We start from the raw sequence: 19,904 nt of genomic DNA, 5'->3' as shown, positions 1-19,904 counted from the left end.
ATTCTCGAGGCCCCGGCGCTCGCGCGAGGGGGCGGGGCGAGGGGAAGGGGCGGGGCGAGGGCAGTGCTGGGCGCCGGCCGCCCGAGAGCAAAAGGCAGGGCGGGGCGGGGCGGGGGCGGGAAGAGGTGAGGGGGCGGGACAGGGGCGGGGACCGGCTCGGCTGTGAGAGAGGAAGGGGCGGGGCGGGCGCGCGGCTGTTAGCGCGCGGCCGTTAGCGGTCCTCTCCTACCAACGGTCCGCGACGCGGTGGTCCCCGCGGCCGCAGTCTCCCTGGGTCGCAGTCCGCGTGCCGGCCCCGGTTTGCGCGCTCGCCCCCTTCGCCGGCGCAGTCACCGCGCGGGGCGGCCGCCCGTGAGGTAGCTACCACGGCTTGTGACAACGAATAAAGCTCCGGACTGCGGCGCCCTCGGCGACAGCTGGGCGGGCTGCCCCGGCCGGGAGCGGCGGCCTGTGCGCTACCGTGAGGAGCGAGCGGCGGAGACGACCTCCGGCCCGGCCCCGCACCAGCCGCCCTGCAGGCGCGACATGAGCCTGGTCTGGCATCCGCGGGATGCTCCTTGAGCCCCTTCTTCGGCTGTTACCTCCGGGGGACGGTTGTGGCCACACCGACACATTTTCCAAATAAATCACTGTTTATTCTTGCGGCGGCGGGGCCGAACACGCTAATTTATTTTTAATTTTTTCAACAAGCCTTTACCCAGCGCTCCTCCAGTGAAACAGCTTGGTAACCGTTCCAAGGGAGCATCCGCTCCGTTAGGGAATCTCGGACTGAGCTGCTCCTGGAAGCCGGCATTTGCAACGTCCCTCCTCAAATGCTCTGAAGATTTTTGCGTCTTCCCGTAACTACCAGTGTGCACAGAATCCCACTCCAGGAACGTCTTGGTCCAGCGATGCAAAGAACTGACGTTTCAAGGTTTTATTTCTATTGCTAGATGGCCGGGATTTCCCACCCCCCCACCCCCACCCCCACCCCCACCTCCAACGACCCGGAGCCGCTCAGTAGTCCCGAAAGCGGGTCCCCTAGTGCGTGCCCTCCTCTCTCCTCTTCCAGCCTGGCCAACGGCTTGTGTTGAATAAGAAGCCATCAGGTGCCGTGACTTCTGCATGTGCAACTCATGGGTCAGAAGAGGAGATGGAGCAATCACAAAGAGAGGAAGGGTGGTCTAACCGGTCTTAGTTTTCTGAACAGCTAGTTAGTTGCCTTAACAGTTGTGTGGAAGGAGAGCAGTCGACAGCCCCTGCAGATGTTCACGCTTCCCAGCTGTGCTCTGAGGACATGGGTGCTGGTGTGTCTGTCCCTGGAGTGACCTGATTCACTCGGCTCTCCTTCGAAGAAATGCTGTCCTTCCCCCTCTCCCTTGACGAGACACAGTCCTCCCTTCATGGGAGTGGATTGTATGTCGTTTTCAATCGTCTCTTCCCTTTCAGGGATTTCCCCCATTAACCAATGAAAACCAAATTTGCGGTGGGCTGACATTGGTGGAGGAGGAGTGTGGGTGTCCTCTCCACTTTGGGACATTGTGCTCTTGGCTCAGATCTAGACAAGGTTGGGAGCCGACCAAACCTCAATGCCCAGCGGAGCCTGGTGACAAGGGAGAAGAGCTAAGGGGTGATTTGTCAGTGTTCCCTCCTGTCTCCCACTAGAGGGAGTTCTTGCTTCAGGCAGCCAAAATCCCGGAGGCTTCTTTTGCTAGGAAAGAGCTACCTTCTCCAAGCCTTTACTGGGTAGAATTAAGGCAAAGTGAGCGTATTTATCCTGAGTGCCACCTCATGCATTTAGTAGGCATGAAGAAAACGAAGACCCGTTTAGTCAGGTCAGACAGTGGTTCCAATTCTTACTCTGCTGAGTAATAGCAGTAACTCTGATCTTGGGCAAGTGCTTCCTGTGCCCTCTCTGTGCCTCAGTCTCCTCATCTTGAAAATGGGGATTGCAGTGGTATCTACTGCACAGAGTTTTTGTGAGTTAAATGCCTAGAACATTTTTGATACAATTTCATGTTTATTGACTACTACTAGCGTTGATACTGGGTGGTTCCCTTTTATTCTGTCACATGGGTTGGTAGGTGAGGTACACTGTTACTTTGACCCTGTGGAACCAAATGTAGAATTAAATTGCTGACCAAGCCCTGTTTATATTTATAGCTGGAAGAGCCTGTATTATCCTCATAATAGTATAGAAGAATTCAAGTTAGGAGAGAGAGGCAGCAGCGAATGAAGACTATAAAAGAAAAGAAGAAGGAACGTCAAAGATTGAGGTAGAGTAGGTGAAGTAAGGAAGTTTGGGAGAAATTGTCCAAAGACCCATGGTATATCATGCATTTTTTGTCACCTTTGTGTGGTCTTGGGAGCCTGGGGTTGGGTAGCATGGAAGCATACACCAGTGGTCCCCTGGAAGCCCCTGTGACCTATGCCCCCAGAGCTGTCCCTAAAAGCAAAGTGCTGGCTCTGGAGCCCTAGGGGATAGATTCATATCTGGGCTCCAACACTTGCTGACACTAGGTGACCTGGGATATTTCTTTTTAAGCCTCAGTTTCCTCACCTGGAAAATGTGTTTAGAAATAGCATCCACTTTTTAGAGCCTTCTGTAGATTCATTGAGCTAGTCCCTGTGAAGAGCCAAGAATAGTGCTTCACAATAGGAAATTCACACTCAGTTTTCTTATTTCGTTATGCTTTGTGAACATGGTGCCACCAGAGATTCAGAGCAGGTGACAGAAGAAACAGTAAAAGAGCAAAAGGAGATTTGCTCTTGCATCATTCAGTTTACACAGGCAGCACAGCCAATGGGAACAGAAAGATAACTACAATATCACATAATTCAAATGACTTAGCAGCTGTATTTTGTGTTCTCAAAAAATAAGCAATAAAAATAGAAACTGATTTTTTAGCTTTTTATTATTTTGGTCCTTCATCAGACCATAGAGGCATTTTTTGAGGGAAATGTTACAAGGGGTGTTGACAGGATCCTCAAAGACTGCCTTGTACTTCTTCCTTCTCTTGTATAGAAAATCTGCCAAGACAAGGAGGGTGACCCAAAGGAAGCCATCTTCAGGGCCTGGTAAGAAAGACTGGAGGTTCTGTTCAACTGCTGCATTCCGACCAAGGCCAGCTATGTAGGGCAGCAAACTTGCTTCTCTGAATGTCCGTCCTACTTATTTCCCAGATTCTCTAAGATCCTGAAGAACTCAGGGTCCTTGATTCTTCAATGGCTAATCTCAAGTTCAAGAAGCAAGTTATTTAAAGCCACTTGAGAGAAAAGTATATAAAATGAGCAGTTGCTGCCAACTCCCTCAAATGTGGCCAAAATTATATAAAGGCCTAACTGATACCATGCAACACTTCTTTCCAACCTCCACCCTTGTCAAAATGTCCTCTTCCCAATATATGACTCTTCCCTGTACTCCCAAAATGAATTCTTAACATTCTCTCCTCCAGTTTGCCGGCTATGCCTTCGAGAACCTGGGGATCCTGAAAAACTGGGGGAATTTCTTCAGAAAGACAATCTCAGCGTGCATTATTTTTGTCTTGTGAGTATAAGGTCCCCTTTGCTTTGAATGTTTCATGACTTTTGCTGTACTGTCTGTTCTCTGTTTTTCATCCAGCCTCAAATCCATAGCCTTGTTTTTCTCAACAGCCCTTTTTCCTTCTGAAATCTGGCCTTTAAAATGCTATAAAATCCTGACAGTATAAAGTATGTAAAAAGAAGTCACTTCCCAAAACAGCGTTCCCAATCTTTCTTCCTCTCCCTAGAAGCACATGCTATCAACCGTCCTTTGAGCTGGTTTTTCCCCACTATGCTTTCTTATTTTTTATTAGCTATAATTTGCCTACTACAGAATGCACCAATTTTATGTGTACAGTTTGATGAGTTTTGATAAGCTCCTATGTCATGGGGATATAATGTATATCCTCATATAAACACCACCCCAAAGTATTTCTATCATGCAGAAAGTTCCCTCCCGTACCCTTCCATCTAGTCCCCTCAGAGATCATCACTGTTCTCATCTATAAGTTACTTTTGCCCCTTTTCATATTTCATACCAATGAAATCATACACCAATTGTATTCTTGTGTCCGACTTTTATTCAATGCAATGTTTTGGAGATTCACCCATGTTGTTGCATATATTGTTAGCTTGTGCCTTTTTGTTGCCTCGTAGTATTCTGTTATATGAATATTTTGTAACTGGCTTCTTTACCCATCTGTTGATGGACAATTTGAATTGTTTCTATTTGGGGACTATAATGAATAAAGTTGCTGTGAATATTCATGTTCTAGTCTTTTTGTGAACACATATTTTCACTTCCCTTGGGCAAACGCCTAGGAGTGGATTTATTGGTTGTGTGCTAACTGTATGTTTAACTGTATGTGAAGTTGCCAAATCACTTTCCAAAGTGGTTGTATGGTTTACACTTGCACTAGCAATTTGTGAGAGTTCCAATTGCACAATATTCTTGCCAGAATTTGATATGGTCAATCTTTTTAATTTTAGCCATTCTATTAAGTATGTACTGGCATCTCATTGTGGTTTTAATTTGCATTTCTCTGTTGACTTAAGATGTTGAGCTTCTTTTTGTGTGCTTACTGGCCCATTCACATATGTTCTTTAGTGAAGTGTCTGTACAAATATTTTTCCATTGTAAAAGTAGGGTTATTTTGTCTTCTCAATTTATGAGTTTTTTATATATTCTGGATGCAAATCCTTTTTCAGATATGCATATTGTCACTGTTTTCTCCAAGTCCATGGTATGCCTCATTTTCTTTTTTTTTTTAATTTAATTTTATTTTTTCAGTGTTCCAGGATTCATTGTTTATGCACCACACCCAGTGCTCCATGCAATACATGCCCTCCTTAATACCCACCACCAGCCCTCCCAATCCCCTAACCCCCTCCCCTCCAAAACCCTCAGTTTGTTTCTCAGAGTCCACAGTCGCTCATGGTTCATCTCCCCTCCAATTTTCCCCAACTCACTTCTTTCTTTCACCCAATGTCCTCTGAGTTATTCCTTATGCCCACAAGTAAGTGAGACCATATGATAATTGACTTTCTCTGCTTGACTTATTTCACTCAGCATAATCTCCTCCAGTCCCGTCCATCTTGATGCAAACGTTGGGTATTCATCCTTTGTGATGGAAGCATAATATTTCATAGTATATATGGACCATATCTTCTTTATCCATTCGTCTGTTGAAGGGCATCTCGGCTCTTTCCACAGTTTGGCAACTGTGGCCGTTGCTGCTATGAACCCTGGGGGACAGATGGACTTCTTCTTACTGCGTCTGTATCTTTGGAATAAATACCCAGTAGATGCCTCATTTTCTTAATGGTGTCTTTCAAAGAACAAATGTTCTTAATTTTGATCAAGTTCAGTTTATCAGTTTTTTTTCTTTTATCATCAGTGCTTTTTTGTGTGTGTCCCAAGATATCCTTGCCTGCCCATTGAATTACCTTGTTGCCTTTGTTGAAATCAATTGACCATATTTCTGTAGATCTGGATTATTTATTTTATGTCATTGATCAGTGTGCCATCCTTACAACAGTCCTGCACTCTCTTGATTACTGGGGCTTTATAGTGACTTGAAATTAAATACTATATTGTTTTTTAAAAACCATCTTTAAAGATGGTTTTGGCTATCAGGTCCTTTTCTGTATAAATCTTACACTTAGCTTGTCAGTTTTTCTCTAAAAGAAATGCCTGTTGGGATTGATATTGGGATTGCATTGAATTTATAGATCAATTTGGGAAGAACTGAAATCTTGAATCTTCAATCCACGGATGTGATATATTTCCCCATTTATTTGGGTCTTTTAAAATTTGTCTCAGCAATGTTTTATTTATTTATTTTTTAACTTATTTTTATTTAGCAGTGTTTTTAGTTAAGAAATCTTGCACATCTTTTATTAAATGAATGCATAAATATTTTTGGATTATTATGCTATTATAAATGGTATTTTAAAATTTCAGCTTCAAGTTTGGATGTTGGTATATATAAATGCAGTTTATTTTGTATGTTGATTTTTTTTATCCTGCAATCTTGTTAAGTTCACTTATTAGTTCAGTAGTTGTTTTTATTTTTTAATATTTTTGGTAAATGCCTTAGGATTTCCTGTGTACACAATCATATAGTGTGAATAAAGAAAGACAGTTCTACTTCTTCATTTCCAATCTTTCAATTCTTTTAATTCTTAAGCTTGCCTTATTATATACTAGGTAGGACTTTCAATCAGGTTTTGAATAGGAGTTACAGGAGTAAATATCCTTGTGTTACTCCCAGCATGGGAGGATAGCATCCAGTTTTCCAACATTAAAATATTATGTTAGCTGTCAGCTTTTCATCAGATTAAAGAAGGTTCCTTTTATTTCTGGTTTGCTGAGGATATCATGAATGTGTATTGAGTTTTGTCAAATGCTTTTTCTGCATTTATTGAGATGTTCGTTTTTCTCCCTTATTTTGTTTGTGGGGTTTGTTACATCAATTGAATTTTTAATGTTAAACTAACTTTGCATTTCTGGTATAAACCCTGCTTGATGATGATGTATTATCCTTTTTATATGGTGCTGGATTCGGTTTGCTAATATTTTGTTTCATTTTTACACCGGTACTCATGAGAAAGATTGGTCTGTGATTTTCCTTCTTGTAAGTCCTGTCTGGTTTGGGTGTCAGGTCTTGGTTAATCTCAGTGCCTTTACAAGCATACACATCTTCAACATAAAAATAAACATACTATACACAGTGTTTTGTATTTTGCTTGTTTTTTTTTTTTTTTTACCTCTTAATACTTAGGAAGATCTTTCCTCGTAGAATGTATTAATCTAGTTTTTTTCCTTTTTAATATCTAATTGGTATTCCATGGTATGGGGGGGTGCCAAAAAGTATTAAAACAAACCACTTTTAAAGGACATTTAGATTATTTCTAATCTTTCACTATTGGTTTTTCTGTTTATAGAAATAATACATACTCATTGTAGAAAACGTAAGTAATACTTAGAAATATAAATAAAACGGAAATCACTCATATAGTCCTAAAGCCCTGAGATAATTGGTGTTAAATGGATATGTTTTAAGCCTAATTGGGCACGTATAGCTATAATCCAAGTGTCTTCAAATCATCTAACCTTGGAGCGTCACCTTTTCTATAATGTCAAAAAGGGGCACCTGGGTGGCTCAGTCGTTGGGCCTCTGCCTTCGGCTCAGGTCATGATCCCAGGGTCCTGGATTGAGCCTCATATCCGGCTCTCTGCTCTGCGGGGAGCCTGCTTCCCCCCTCTCTTTGCCTGCCTCTCTGTCTACTTGTGATCTCTGTCTGTCAAATAAATAAATAAAATCTTTTAAAAATTTGTTACAAGGTCAAAATAAAATAACCTGGGTTCCCATTACACATTACATGTAATTACTTTAGGAAGTCCAGCACCCTTCCCATACTTTTGGAAGATTCTTGGGGTGGGGCTGGGGTGCTCACGTTCTTCCAATGTACATACATATATGTAACAGTTTATGGGTACATTAACAGTTTATTGTCCTTTTCCTTGATTTCCCATTCTAGAATCTGCTTTGGGGACTTTTCAGAAACTAAAGGCCCTTAAAATTATATATTTTTAAAAGATTTTATTTATTTATTTGATGGAGATCACAAGTAGGCAGAGAGGCAGGTGGGGGTGGGGAGCAGGCTCCCTGCTGAGCAGAGAGCCCGATGCGGGGGCTCAATCCCAGGACCCTGGGATCATGACCTAAGCTGAAAGCAGAGGCTTTAACCCACTGAGCCACCCAGGCGCCCCTAAAATTGTATTTTTAAAGGGAAGTTCAATTCTTCCCCTTCCCCAATAGGGCAGAATGACTATCATTGGGAGATTTTATTTTATGTAGAAGGAGGGAGAGAGAGAGAGAGAGAGAACGTGAGCACAGGGGGCAGGGGCAAAGGGAGCAGGGAGAGAGTCATAAGTAGACTCTGTGCTGAGCTGGGGCCCGATGTGGGTTGGACCCCATCTCAGAACACTCAGATCAAGGCCTGAGCCAAAACCAAGAGTTAGATGCTTAATCAACTGTGCCACCCAGGTGCCTCCATAGTCAGGTTTCCCTTCCTGTAATGTTCCTGTAATGAACAAACTCTAAGAAGAGCTTTTTTCTGTGCTAAGAGGCAGGGTAACTGTGTGGGTTCTGTGGGCCTGGATGTGAATGCCAATTCTTTTGCCTCCTTGCTCTGTGACCCCAGCCACGTCCCTTACCATCCTATACCTCAGTGGGCCCCTCTTTTTAATGAGGGTCTTTTAAATGAGGATCACAATAGTATCTGTATCACAGGGCTGTCGTGAATAGAAAATGAGTTAATATATAGGGAGTTTTTCCCCAAAGGGCCCAGCACCCGAAAGCAAGCCTCAGTTAATGAGAGACAGCATAATACAGAGGTATGTAAGAGCCCAGGTTCTGGAGTCCTGTAACCTTGAGCAGGTCACAGAATGTCTCCTATAAAACGGGGGTGATGATAGTACCTACCTCCTGAGGTTGTTACAAGGATTAAATGAGTCAATATTTGAAAAGCACTTAGAGCACAGTTAATGCTGTATAAGCCTTTGCTAAGTAAATTACCCTGTAAATGCGTATATATCCCACCAAGCTCTATACTCTAGCGCTCTCACCCTGTCCTCTTCCTCACCGGACTGCACTGTTTCACTGATCATCCATGTTGACAGCCTGGTTCTCCTGCTCCCCCAGATCCTATCTAGCAAGCTGCCTCAGAGGGGCCAGTCCAACAGAGGTTTCCATGGATTCCTGCCTGAAGACATCAAAAAGGAGGCAGCCCGGGCTTCTAGGAAGGTTAGAATCCCCCAGTATGGGGGCCTCGGGGTAGGTCTCTTCTCTGAGGTAGGGGCCTCTCTGATGGCCCCTGTTTCTGTTCTTTTCCCTAGCGGCTAGTTCAGAAGTCAAAGGACTCTCGGATTTCCCAACAGACCCTTCCGATAAGCTGCATTCTTCTCTGGGGTGGAGGATTCTAAGTGGGGAGGGAGCAACATCCTGGGGAAAAAATTACTTAGTGATGCTTGAGGCTCAGCTTCAGGGTGCCCACAGAGCTTTCAGGTCAACTGAGGAAAGGAAATGGCTACGGCTTCCTAGAATTTCCATTCCATACAGTGATGTGCCACAGAACTCTGTTTGTCTTTCTTGGGGCCCTGAGCACTGCCTGGGATCTAATTTGCAGATCTGCTTTGTGTGCAAGAAAAAGGGAGCTGCCATCAACTGCCAGAAGGATCAATGCGTCAGAAACTTCCACCTTCCTTGTGGCCAAGAAAGGGGTTGCCTTTCACAATTTTTTGGAGAGTACAAGTGAGTGATGAAGGGGAAAAGTTGGACTGCTCTTTTGCAAGTTGCTCTTAATTAGCCGCTAATGAAATCAGAGTCTGGTTCTCATAGGCCCATTTTTGATTTACTGTGAATCTGTCCTCCCATTCAATAATGAGAAACAGTGTCTTGACTTGGCGATTTCACAGGGGTTACTTCTTGCTTCCCATCCCCTTCTTAAATTACGAACAGCTGCTGTTCTTAGACAGCTGCTCAGAGCTAAGTGGGGCTTTTAGGAACAGGAGGCTGTGGAGATCGTCCCAAGAGTTTTGCTCAGTGGGGGAACAGCTGTGAGCAGGCATGTGGCTGTTCTTCCCCCTTCCCCTCCTCCTCCCCATGAGCATGGAGGTTCACTGGGCATCGGCCCGGGTGGTTGGCCTTCCTAGGCGGGGAAGCTGGATGACTACATCAGTGACAAACCAGAAATCAAGTCTGTTTACTCTGCCTCAGATCATTTTGTGGAAAACACCGCCCAACACAGGACATCCAACGGGGAAAGGCAGGGGAGGAAAGCTGTGTCTTGTGTTGTGAAGACTTATCCCAAGCAAGTGTTGAAAACATCCAGAGTCCTTGTTGTAGTCAAACTATCTACCATCGCAAGTGCATACAGGTGGGGACCGCCCTGGGGACCTTCCAGATTTTCTCTAGTTCAGAGCACCCTAGGAATGTTCAGGCAGTCTTGGCTTCTGTGTTCCACCCAGGAGGCCTATTTGCAGGGCTGGTTCCAGGCAGTCAGAAGAAAGGCAGCCCAGTCTCTGGTCACCCCTGACTTGTAAGACCTCATCCAAAATCCTCAGGAGGGCTAGAGCAAACAAGCTTGAATGAGTCAAGCAGCCTCCAAATCAGCCTTGCTTCCTGGGATGGAAGGAAAGTGACCCTTGAATGGGTCAGCACTGCAGACCCTACAGCCAGAGATGACAGCTAAGGCACTCCTAGGAGCTCTCTGGAATTGAGCTTGGTCTCTGGTCTAAGGCCTGGATTTACACCCCTCCCACTAGCCCACCTGTAGCCCTTTTATGGAAACCTTCAATCAAGTTCTCTTGGCAACATCCTTTTTGTGAGATGAGGGTTGGGGTGGAGAGAAGGTGATCAAAGATGGTGTTTTATAAACACAGTGCTCTTCCTTGTTTCTCTTACAGAAATATGCCCACACATCAGCAAAACATTTCTTCAAATGTCCACAGTGTAACAATCGAGAAGAGTTTCCTCAAGAAATGCTAAGAATGGGAATTCATATTCCAGACAGGTAGTGGAAACTCTAGGGCAGGAATTGAGCCAGGGAGTGGGTTGCCTAGATTTCTAGAGAGGAGGTGAGTGTGAGGTTAGTTCGGAGAATGAGGGAGCAGCCCAGGCACTGGCATATGGTAAAGAGAGAAAGAGTGGAGGGAGGGCTTATCAGTTATCAAAAGAAAAGGAGGTGGGGGGAAATGGGGGAATGGGATAGACATGTTCCTGAAAAGGGGGCTTGGGGATCAGAATTGCCTGGGGGTGGGTTCTTGAACTTCAGCCTGGAACTAAGGAACCCCCACGTTCCACTCATTCTGCTTCAGCCCTCTTCTACTGCCAGACCACTCAGCCCATCTTATTTAAAGTATTCAGGCAGGGGTGCCTGGGTGGCTCCGTCAGTTAGGCGGCTGCCTTTGGCTCAGGTCATGATCTCAGGGCCCTGGGATGGAGCCCTGCATCGGGCCCTGCATCGGGCTCCCTGCTCAGCCGGGAGCCTGCTTCTCCCTCTCCCTCTCCCTCTTCTTGCTGTTCCTCCTGCTTGTGCTTGCTCTCGCTCTCTCTTTCTCTCAGTCAAATAAATTAATAAAATCTTAAAAAAAAAAAGTATTCAGGCAACCTGTTGAGATCTTTTGCTGTGCTAACTTGAGTTCTTTCTAGTTCCTCCTACCTAGTTCCTCCTACTTTCTAGGTACTGCCGACCTAGTTACTCTAGGTAGGCAAAGGTTTCACCCCCAATTATGCACCCTTTAATCATTGTTTTCCCACCGCAGAGATGCTGCCTGGGAGCTCGAGCCGGGGGCTTTCTCGGAGTTGTATCAGCGCTATCAACACTGTGATGCCCCCATCTGTCTGTATGAAAAAGGCAGAGACAGCTTTGAGGAAGAAGGGTAGGGAAAGGCTCCTGGTTAGAAAGATTTCTCACTGGTGCCATGCTAGAGTTAGACCTTGGCACAGTTATCAGGAACAAGAATATCGCTCTTGTCTAGAGACCTCAGGGTGAACTCAAGTACCACATTTGACCAGCCCAGGACTCACTCATGCACAAGTGGACAGGTTCCTGCAGGGTCTGCTCCTCCTCACACCCAGTGGAGCAGCCCTCGGGTCCAATTTCTTTCCAAATCCACCTTTCGAGTATCTGTGCCTGAGTGCAGGGTCCAGGGATTGGCACTCAGCCACGATGGGTCATGGGTAAAACGTACAGTGAAAATGGCCTGGGAAGCCTTCAGCGAAGGCCTGGCCTCTAGCAGACATTCTGAGAGCGGTAGAGAGTGTAATCTGGGTCCCCACACCCTTCCTTGGCTCTTCCTGCAGGAGGTGGCGTCTCATTCTGTGTGCTACGTGTGGATCCCACGGAACCCACCGGGACTGCTCCTCCCTGAGAGCCAACAGTAAGAAGTGGGAGTGTGAGGAGTGTGCACCTTCTGCTGAAGCCACAGGTGGGACTGGAGGGAAGGTCTGGTCGAAGAGCTTGGGGTGATACCCGGGAAAGGAGGAGGGTATGTCCCTGGATGGGGACTTGGAGTTGTGCCTTTGGTTTGGGAAGGGAAGTAGTTAGGGAGGGGCTCCAGGACCTGAGCCTGGAGAGACAGAAGCCTGAGTCTTCCTCTCCGCCTTTCTTTCACCACAGACTATACACCTGAAAACCCAGGTGACATCCCTTGTTGCAGCGGCACCTTCCATCCCAGGAGGCATTTCTACAGAGCCACCAGCCGGGAAGAGAATCCAGGCCCTTCTTGGACTGATTGGCCAGGACCTTCCCTATTAGAAAAGCCAGAGTCCTCTAGTGGCAGGAGGGGCCACCCCTGCCGGTCTAAGGGTGTCAAAATCACTAAGAGCTGCAAAAAATCCAAGTAACAGCTTCTGAGTAGTCGCTGCCAAGCACATTTGGGTATGAAGCTGTGCTCCTCCACCGGGTTTGAGGCAGGGAGCCCTTTGGGACTGTGAGACAAGGAAAGAGGCCCAGCAGTGAGAGCATGAACCAAGGAAAGAGAAATCCCAGGGGAGCGTGAGGACAGAGCAGGGTCCAGATGCCAACCTCGGAACATGTTAGCAGTTAGGAGAGCGCCTCTGCTCTTTCTGCCCTATTCCCAGAGAGCCTTCTTCTCTTCTCCCACCCTAATCTGCTCCTCATATGCCTCTTCTTACTTCTCCCACGTTTGTTATTATGCAAATAAAGGTTTTTCTCTCCATTGGTGTCGCCTTATAAATTCACTCTGGAATTTATCAAGCAGCCTGAGGAATCCGGAGGGTAGAGTGAGGAAATAGAAAATGCACCCTTCCGATCTATAAAATTCAGTGAATAAATGTAGAATTTTCAACTTCAAACAGAGACATGTTGCTTTGGAGGGAAGTAGTTTTCTGGGAAATGAACTTTACAGGCGGGGACAGAGATCTCATCATTGCACAAATAAACACAGGCTCTCATCAGGGAAGTGATCCAGCAAAGGAGGCCACACTGGACTGAGAACAGGCCACCACTGCAGGGCTTAGGGTCCTGGACTCAAACAGGGCAGGGACTATCATGCTCACGTGGGGTGGAAGGACTCGGTTCACTGTAGGCGGTGTGGTCTGCAGTGTACCTCCATTCAAAACCTTGCTGCCTGGTGGCTTGGGCAATTCCGTCTCGGGAAAGGGAACCATGCCAGGCCAGTTGCGTTAGGCAAGGCAGCTGGGATGGGAATCTGGCAGAAGGCCTTGGGAGAAATTGAATGCAACCTATCTCACATTTGTTTTTAATGATTCTGTGGGATTTAGATTAGTGGGGGGAAACTCAGGACCATTTACCAGATACTCAGTGCTCAGGGTCTCACTGAGTCATTTGTCACCAGTGGTGCAGGAGCAGGTTCTCGGTTCAAATGTTGATGACCCCTGGAGACTTCCATCCTTGGTGTTTACAGGGATCCTTTTAAGATTGGACCAGATCCACTTAGAATCACATGGGGTGGGGGAAGGGGTATTTGTGTCTTTTTGTGATTATCAAAGTATGTAAGCAAAGTAATACAGAACTTTAAAAAATCAAGAAGTACTTAAATGATTATAATGAAAAAGAGCCTCTTGACTTACCCTTCCCTACCCTCAATCCCACGCCTTAAAGGCAACTCCTGTCCATTATTTTAGCCATTTCTTGATTCATTAGTCTTAGATGTTATTGACTTCCTATTACGTCATGTGAGATCTCCTTTAACACCTTCCCACTTCCATTCTCTCCCATCTTTTTAAAATTGCATCACAGTTTTTGTTGAATTAACCTTCAGGGATTACAGGAGTAGCCTTTGGTTTACTCGCTATGAGCATGTAAATGCTATGCCTCTGAGCCAAGGGGTACACTAGGATTCTTCTTCTTCTCCCATAATTTGTTTTTTTCCTGAAATACCTCTCTTTCGTATTTGCTCAATTTGTTAGGCACCTAAGGCTAATTCTTCCCAAATGTTCCACATGACATTTGCTTCAAAATATAATCTTCCTCAGAGGCCAAACATCAAATCGCTATTAGCTGCATTTCTTTTCTGAAAGACCAGCCTCCTGGAGCTTACTCCCCAGCTGGCTGCTTCCTGGGCCTCCTGCGCAGCTAACCCCTAGGGCTGCCCGCAACTGTGCCTTTTTTCTTCCTTTTCTCTCCCATGATTCTGATGACTCCATGCTGTGCTTCCTAACCTGGGTTTCCAGGGACACCTTGTCAGAGCTCTGCAAGTTAACCAAGTTTTTAAATTGTGGATTTTCATTTAAAAAAAAAATGGTATTTTACTTATCCTAAAGACTCAACTCTTGTAATGATAATTCACAACTGCAGGACACTTCCAAGATTAAGACTTCAGTTTCTAGAACTTCCATAACTTGGGTCACCAGGCCTGTTCTCAGACATCTGGGGTAGTATCTTTCCCTTTAAAAAGAATCCACTTGGAGGGGCGCCCAGGTGGCTCAGTCAGTTAAGCATCTGCCTTCAGCTCAGGTCATGGTCTCAGGGTCCTGGGATCGAGCCCCCATCTGGCCCGCTGCTCAGTGGGGAATCTGCTGCTCTCTCCCCCTCTGCCCCTCCCCCTGCTCATGTTCACTCATTTTCAAATGAATAAAATCTTAAAAAAAAAAAAAATAAAGGACCCACTTGGCTACTACTCAAGTGTGAGAGACACCATCTTAACTGAAAGTAGTGGTCCTCTAACAGTGCCTCTGGAATCCAGCTGCAGAGGGTAGGAGGTAGAGCTTGGGACTGGGGTGGGGGATAGGGGGTGGTTTGGTCACTCAGACCTTCAGTTGCCTGGTCTCTGGGTGTAGTTGGCCTTATGGATACCTAGCAAAACAGTGCGCATGCACACACACACTCTCTCTTTCTCTCTCTCACTCTCTCTCTCTCTCCCCTATTAACTATTTCTTCATCTCCATACCTGTACTCCCCATTGATTTTAATAGCTGCCTGGAAAGTCCCCAATTTTTAAAAAAGATTTGATTTATTCTTTGGAGAGATTGAGGGCGAGCGAGAGTACAAGCAGGGTAAAGGACAAAAGGAGAAGCAGACTCCCCACTGAGCAGGGAGCGGGATGAGGGCCTCGATCCTGGGAGTTCAGGATCACAACCTGAGCAGAAGGTAGATGCTTATCCAACTGAGCCAACACAGACTCCCTGGAAAGTTCTGTTCTTCACCTAACCAGTCATTCTCCACTAATTAACTGGGCTTTTGTCTTAAATGAACTTCTAACTCAGGATAGTTTTAGATTTGCAAAAAATTGTGAAGATAGTACAGGGATTCTCCATATACCCAAACTCAGTTTCCCCCATTAGTACCATCTTACATTAAAATAGTACGTTTGTAACAATTAGTATTGTCACACTCAAGAGTTCGTTTAAATTTCCTTAGTTTTCACCTAATGTCTCTTTTCTGTTCTAAGAGACCACATTGCACTGAGTCGTCCTGTCTCCTTAGGCTCCTCTTGACTGTAACAGTTTGTCAGATTTTCATTGTTTTTGATGACCTTGAGAGTTTTGAGGAGTACCAGTCAGGTATTTTGAGAGCCCTCACTTGGCATTTATCCATGTTTTTCTCACGATGAGACTAGGGTTATCGGTCTGGGGGAGGGAGACCACCCAGGTCAAGTGCGTTATCACATCATATCCAAGTTACAAACTATCAACATGTCTTCCACTGTTGATTGGTGACCTTGGTCGTCTGCTGAGGTATGTTTGTCAGGTTTCTCCAGCATAAAGGTACTTCTTCTCCCCACTTTCCAGACTGTACCTTTTGGAAGGAAGTTACTCTGTGTAGCCCACAATTAATGAGTGGGGATTTATGCCCCCTCCCTCCTTGGGGACAGACTATCTATACTATTTGGAATTCTTCTGCATGGGAGATTTACCAATTCTCTCCTGATTGTTTATTCAGTCATTCATTTATGTCAGTCCAGACTTAGGGATAGGCATAGTGTATTCTGGTTTAGAATCCAATACTGCTTTATTTATTTTGTTGCTCAGATTATCCCTGCTCTGGCCATGAGGATCTCCTGAGTCCTTTGCGCAGGCCCTCATTATTGTGTGTTTTGTTCTGTTTGTTGTTGGGGATTTTTTGAGCACCTCTTTACTTTTTGGCACCATAAGATGCCCCAGGGTCCTCTTTCATGATTTAAATATATGTTTTCACAAATGATCTGTCTGTTAGAATTAATTACTGTTTTATAACATAGGACCTAGAATAAATAGTTCACTTGGGGAGGGTAGAAATAGATGTTCAATAAAAATCCCTCAAAGGTCCTTCTCTGTTTCCTCTAATCCGTCCTTACCTTTGTAGGAACCATGAGCTAGGGCCAGAAATCTCAGAAATCTTACCTTCTGCTTCCCTTTATCCTCAACCACTCTCTTTCTTGTCAATTTGGCTGTTTTACAGATGTTTCCCTTCTTACCATCCCACTGCCAGTGCTCAGCTCAGACCCCTGTGCCTCAGAGGATTACAGCAAAAGCCCTCTCTCTGCATGGTTTCCTTTGTGCCCTTGCTTTGCTGACAAATGCGCTTTCCCCTTATGCTGATCACCATAAACATCTGCTAGCTCTTTAGTTAGGATGGCTGCTGAGACTGGCATCCAAGGCCTTCCACAAATATGGCCCTACTCAGCAGCCTCTCCCCGGACACCCCACCCACGGGCACTCGGCCATGGCTACCCTGGAACACTGGGCCCTGAGCATAAGGCTTGCAGTCTAGAGAGCTGTAGGCTCTATCCTTAGCCTGTTGAACCAAGCATAAGGGCCGGTTTTTTCGTGCACTGGCCTCTACTTATGCTCCTATTAGAGCAGTCATGGTTCTCCACCTGTTCCTACAGTTGTGTACCCATCTCTCCCATGAGATGGGAATCCCCTTAACGGCAGGGACCTGTTTGTCTTATTAACCTTTCTTCCCACGTGGTGTGGGGCTCCGGACCCACATTCAGAGGCAGTTTGATGTCTACTGAATTGATGGAAGTGCTTGTACTTTGTGTTCATGAGCCTGTTGTTTTACTGTCAAACACCAGAGGGCACTGTTAGCATATTGAGGAGGAGAACATAACCCTCCGGAGAGGGGAGGTTGAAAAAGGCGCGTTTGTGAAAGCCGGCTTCTGTGTTGGGATTGCGTAGGACTTACGGCTCTTGGCTCTTCGCTTGTTCTAAGCACATCCATTTGCGTTTATTCATGAGGTGTGCTCCTGCTGGGTTTAGAGATCAGTATAATAGTTACTCATGATACTTTCATCACATCCTCAGACAGGTCTGCCTTCATGGTCTGTCCAGACCCAAAGTGATCCTCCTAATTCGGGCTGTACTCCCCCTCTTCCCCAAAATGAGGACTGCCAGTGCCAAGGGAAATGGGTGATACAATTCTGTTCTTCTGCCCTACTCTCCTTACACACACATACATACACACTGACATTAAGACCTCTGGTTAGTGACATCGAAGGTTCTACCTGTGCACCAGACGGGAGGTTGCTTGAGAAATAGTATCTCCATTGGCCCGGAATCCAGCGACACGGTGCTAGCTCCTGTACGCTCCCTACCCACTAAGCTAAGAAGCCCCATTCCGGGGGGCCTGCTATTCGGAAGGGTCTCGTACCTTGTACATTTTTTTCCAAAAAGCAATGTGGCAATTGGAAACCATAAACCAAAAAGTTGTTATTTTTCGGAAAACCGAAAATGAAAACCTTGCTCTAGTTTCTCTGTAGCAAACCACCTCCAGCATGTGCAACAGCTGTGCAGCGTAATGGCAGGAGGCCCGGATGGAAGGAAGGAGGCTCAGGGCTCCTCCCTCTTGTCTTTGCTGTAAACTTGTTCCTTGACCCAGCCCTGCAAGCACCTCTGATAAACAGGAAGGCATCCACGCCATCAGTGTCTATCCCGCTTAGAGAATCTGAGACCTGTCTAAGCCATCAAAGGCGTCCCCAGACCCCAGGAGCATTCTGGAGGGGACTCCAGACTCACCAAAAACAATTCCCCATTGTGTTCCCCCCTCTTGGAAATCAGGGATTTGTAAACAGGCCCTTACATTTAGACAGGTCCTGCCCTGTCTTTGTGCTGGTGTGTTTTTTCTTCCCTAAACAATGTCCTTTCCAGCAGGGCCAGCCTGTTCACACCATTGTCTGAGACCCTTGGACTACAGGAAACAGCACCAGATTCTTATCAGCTGGGGGTGGGGGGCAGCGTGAACAGATGAGGTCATGTCCATAAAGCAAGCTGCCGGCCTGCCACATCATTCTTCTGTACGTTTATCTGTGAGAGCAGAGCCCCCCCTTGTCCTCCTAACAGGCCTATCTGGGCTTTCTGTGTCCCTCATACCGTAGTTCTTTCCATTTGATGACAGACACCTGGACTCTACCGCAGGCCTCTGTTGATTCATTTTGGAATCCTTGCCAGCCCACAAAGGTCCCCCTTTCCTGGTCTTGCCTCTCTGCCCAATGGGATGCTTATGGAAGTGGAACACACCCTGTTGGGCTGGATTAGGGTACACTCCAGTCGTCTTCCTCCCTGAGGGAAAGGGGTCAAGACTGGTCACCTGAGTTCTCCTCAGCAGAGTCCTTGAGTGCAAGCTCCCGGCTGAATGCTAAGGTCTGGGTGAGGATAGGGGCAGGTGTCCCTTATGAGGCCTCCCCGGAGTCTGTGCAGCATTTCCCATCCTCAGCGGAGAATGAGTCTTTTAAAAGGCTGCATTGAGGAACCAGGAGTTTCCCTAGTGAAAATCCAGTGGGGAAAGTGAAAGCCTTCATTAGGATAAGGCCTCTAGGGAACCGGCCCAGTAGTGGTACCCACGGCCAGGGTGGGCAGGGGAAGGGCAGTGGGAAGTGGGCACAGGGCCATAGTTGCTGTTTCCTCATCTCCTGTTCCCCAGAGGTGGGGGTGAGGCCGGAAGAGGAGCCAGGACAGGGGCCCAACAATCCTTAAGCTCCTAGTCAGGTATTGTACGAAACCTAGCCTCTCCCACTCAGCCTCTCCCTACACCAGGGCCAAGTCTGCAGTCTCAGGGGATTTGATCTTGGTGTGGCCTGAAACTTCTCCTTTGGGAGACCCTGAGAACCAGCAATTGGAGAAGCCTGGGGTGGATCCCTAACTAGGAATGGAAATCAGGCTGTTTCTGAGCAACTGTCTCCTAGTTCTAAGAAGGAGATGTGGCTGGCTGGAAAAGCCTCCGTGCCCTGGACTGACAGAGGCATGTGAGTGAGTTCCCTGCCCAACCCCCCACCCCCAAGGTAACTGATCTGGGCCCCTGGAGGGGACAGCATGGCCCCTGATGACTGCTGCCTGCTCCCTCCTCCAACTGAGGGTTTCGAGGGATGTCTGGAAACTGACCTGGGCTTAGCTGAATGCAAGGAGGCCACTTGAGAAAGTGAAAAGAGCTGTTTTCCTCCTGTATTCTGCTCCCTCCCTACACCCACCCTTCCTTAAAATGAGTCCCTTGGACTGCTGGACAGCCACAGGCTTGGGGTGAACCCCAGTCATCCACAGAGGATCTGGCCAGAAAGCGGGCTGTGGAGGCAGACTGAGTGTGGGAGGATCGGCAGAGACCAGACCCAAGGGCCAGCAGACTGGCGGCGTGGCTGCCTTGGCCTGGGATGGTGGGTCCTGCTCCGGTGCCTGTCGTGGGAAACCAAGCTGTGGCTCTCGGAACTGGGAGGCCAGGGCCTCCACAACTTACAGGCTTAGAAAGCAGAGATTAATAAACGAATCTCACATGGCAGGGGAAGGAATTAATCAAACCCGCATTTTCTCAAAGTACGTTTCAAAACATTAGAAACATGAGGCAGTGATCACTTGATGGGAAAAAAGGACCCCAGGTTTGGGAGAATCATGTAGCTTGTAGCAGACGTGCAAATCAATGAGACATTATCGTGGGCTTCT

General features: G+C 46.6%; 1 protein-coding gene across 3 annotated transcripts; it reads left to right on the top strand.

Moving 5' to 3' along the window:
- The first annotated feature begins 171 nt into the window (after positions 1 to 171).
- Positions 172 to 12,751, top strand: PHF7 (PHD finger protein 7). 3 transcript variants are annotated; one of them, XM_082701668.1, is made up of 11 exons: positions 174 to 913; positions 2,143 to 2,255; positions 3,005 to 3,057; positions 3,435 to 3,526; positions 8,712 to 8,813; positions 9,196 to 9,320; positions 9,786 to 9,945; positions 10,475 to 10,581; positions 11,333 to 11,449; positions 11,874 to 11,998; positions 12,190 to 12,751. In XM_082701668.1, the coding sequence occupies exons 2-11, from the start codon at positions 2,212 to 2,214 to the stop codon at positions 12,414 to 12,416; spliced, it is 1,152 nt and encodes a 383-aa protein (XP_082557794.1). In that variant the 5' UTR covers positions 174 to 913; positions 2,143 to 2,211; the 3' UTR covers positions 12,417 to 12,751. The 3 variants fall into 3 exon arrangements, with proteins under 3 accessions (XP_082557795.1, XP_082557796.1, XP_082557794.1); XM_082701669.1 differs by lacking the exon at positions 2,143 to 2,255 and having other exon boundaries at positions 172 to 913; XM_082701670.1 differs by lacking the exon at positions 11,333 to 11,449 and having other exon boundaries at positions 172 to 913.
- Positions 12,752 to 19,904: the final 7,153 nt, after the last annotated feature.

This window comes from Mustela nivalis (assembly GCF_964662115.1).
Source record: "Mustela nivalis genome assembly, chromosome: 1".
Taxonomy (NCBI): domain Eukaryota; kingdom Metazoa; phylum Chordata; class Mammalia; order Carnivora; family Mustelidae; genus Mustela; species Mustela nivalis.
The sequence above is the reverse complement of the archived record's forward strand: the minus strand, read 5'-3'. Positions and strand labels throughout refer to the sequence as shown.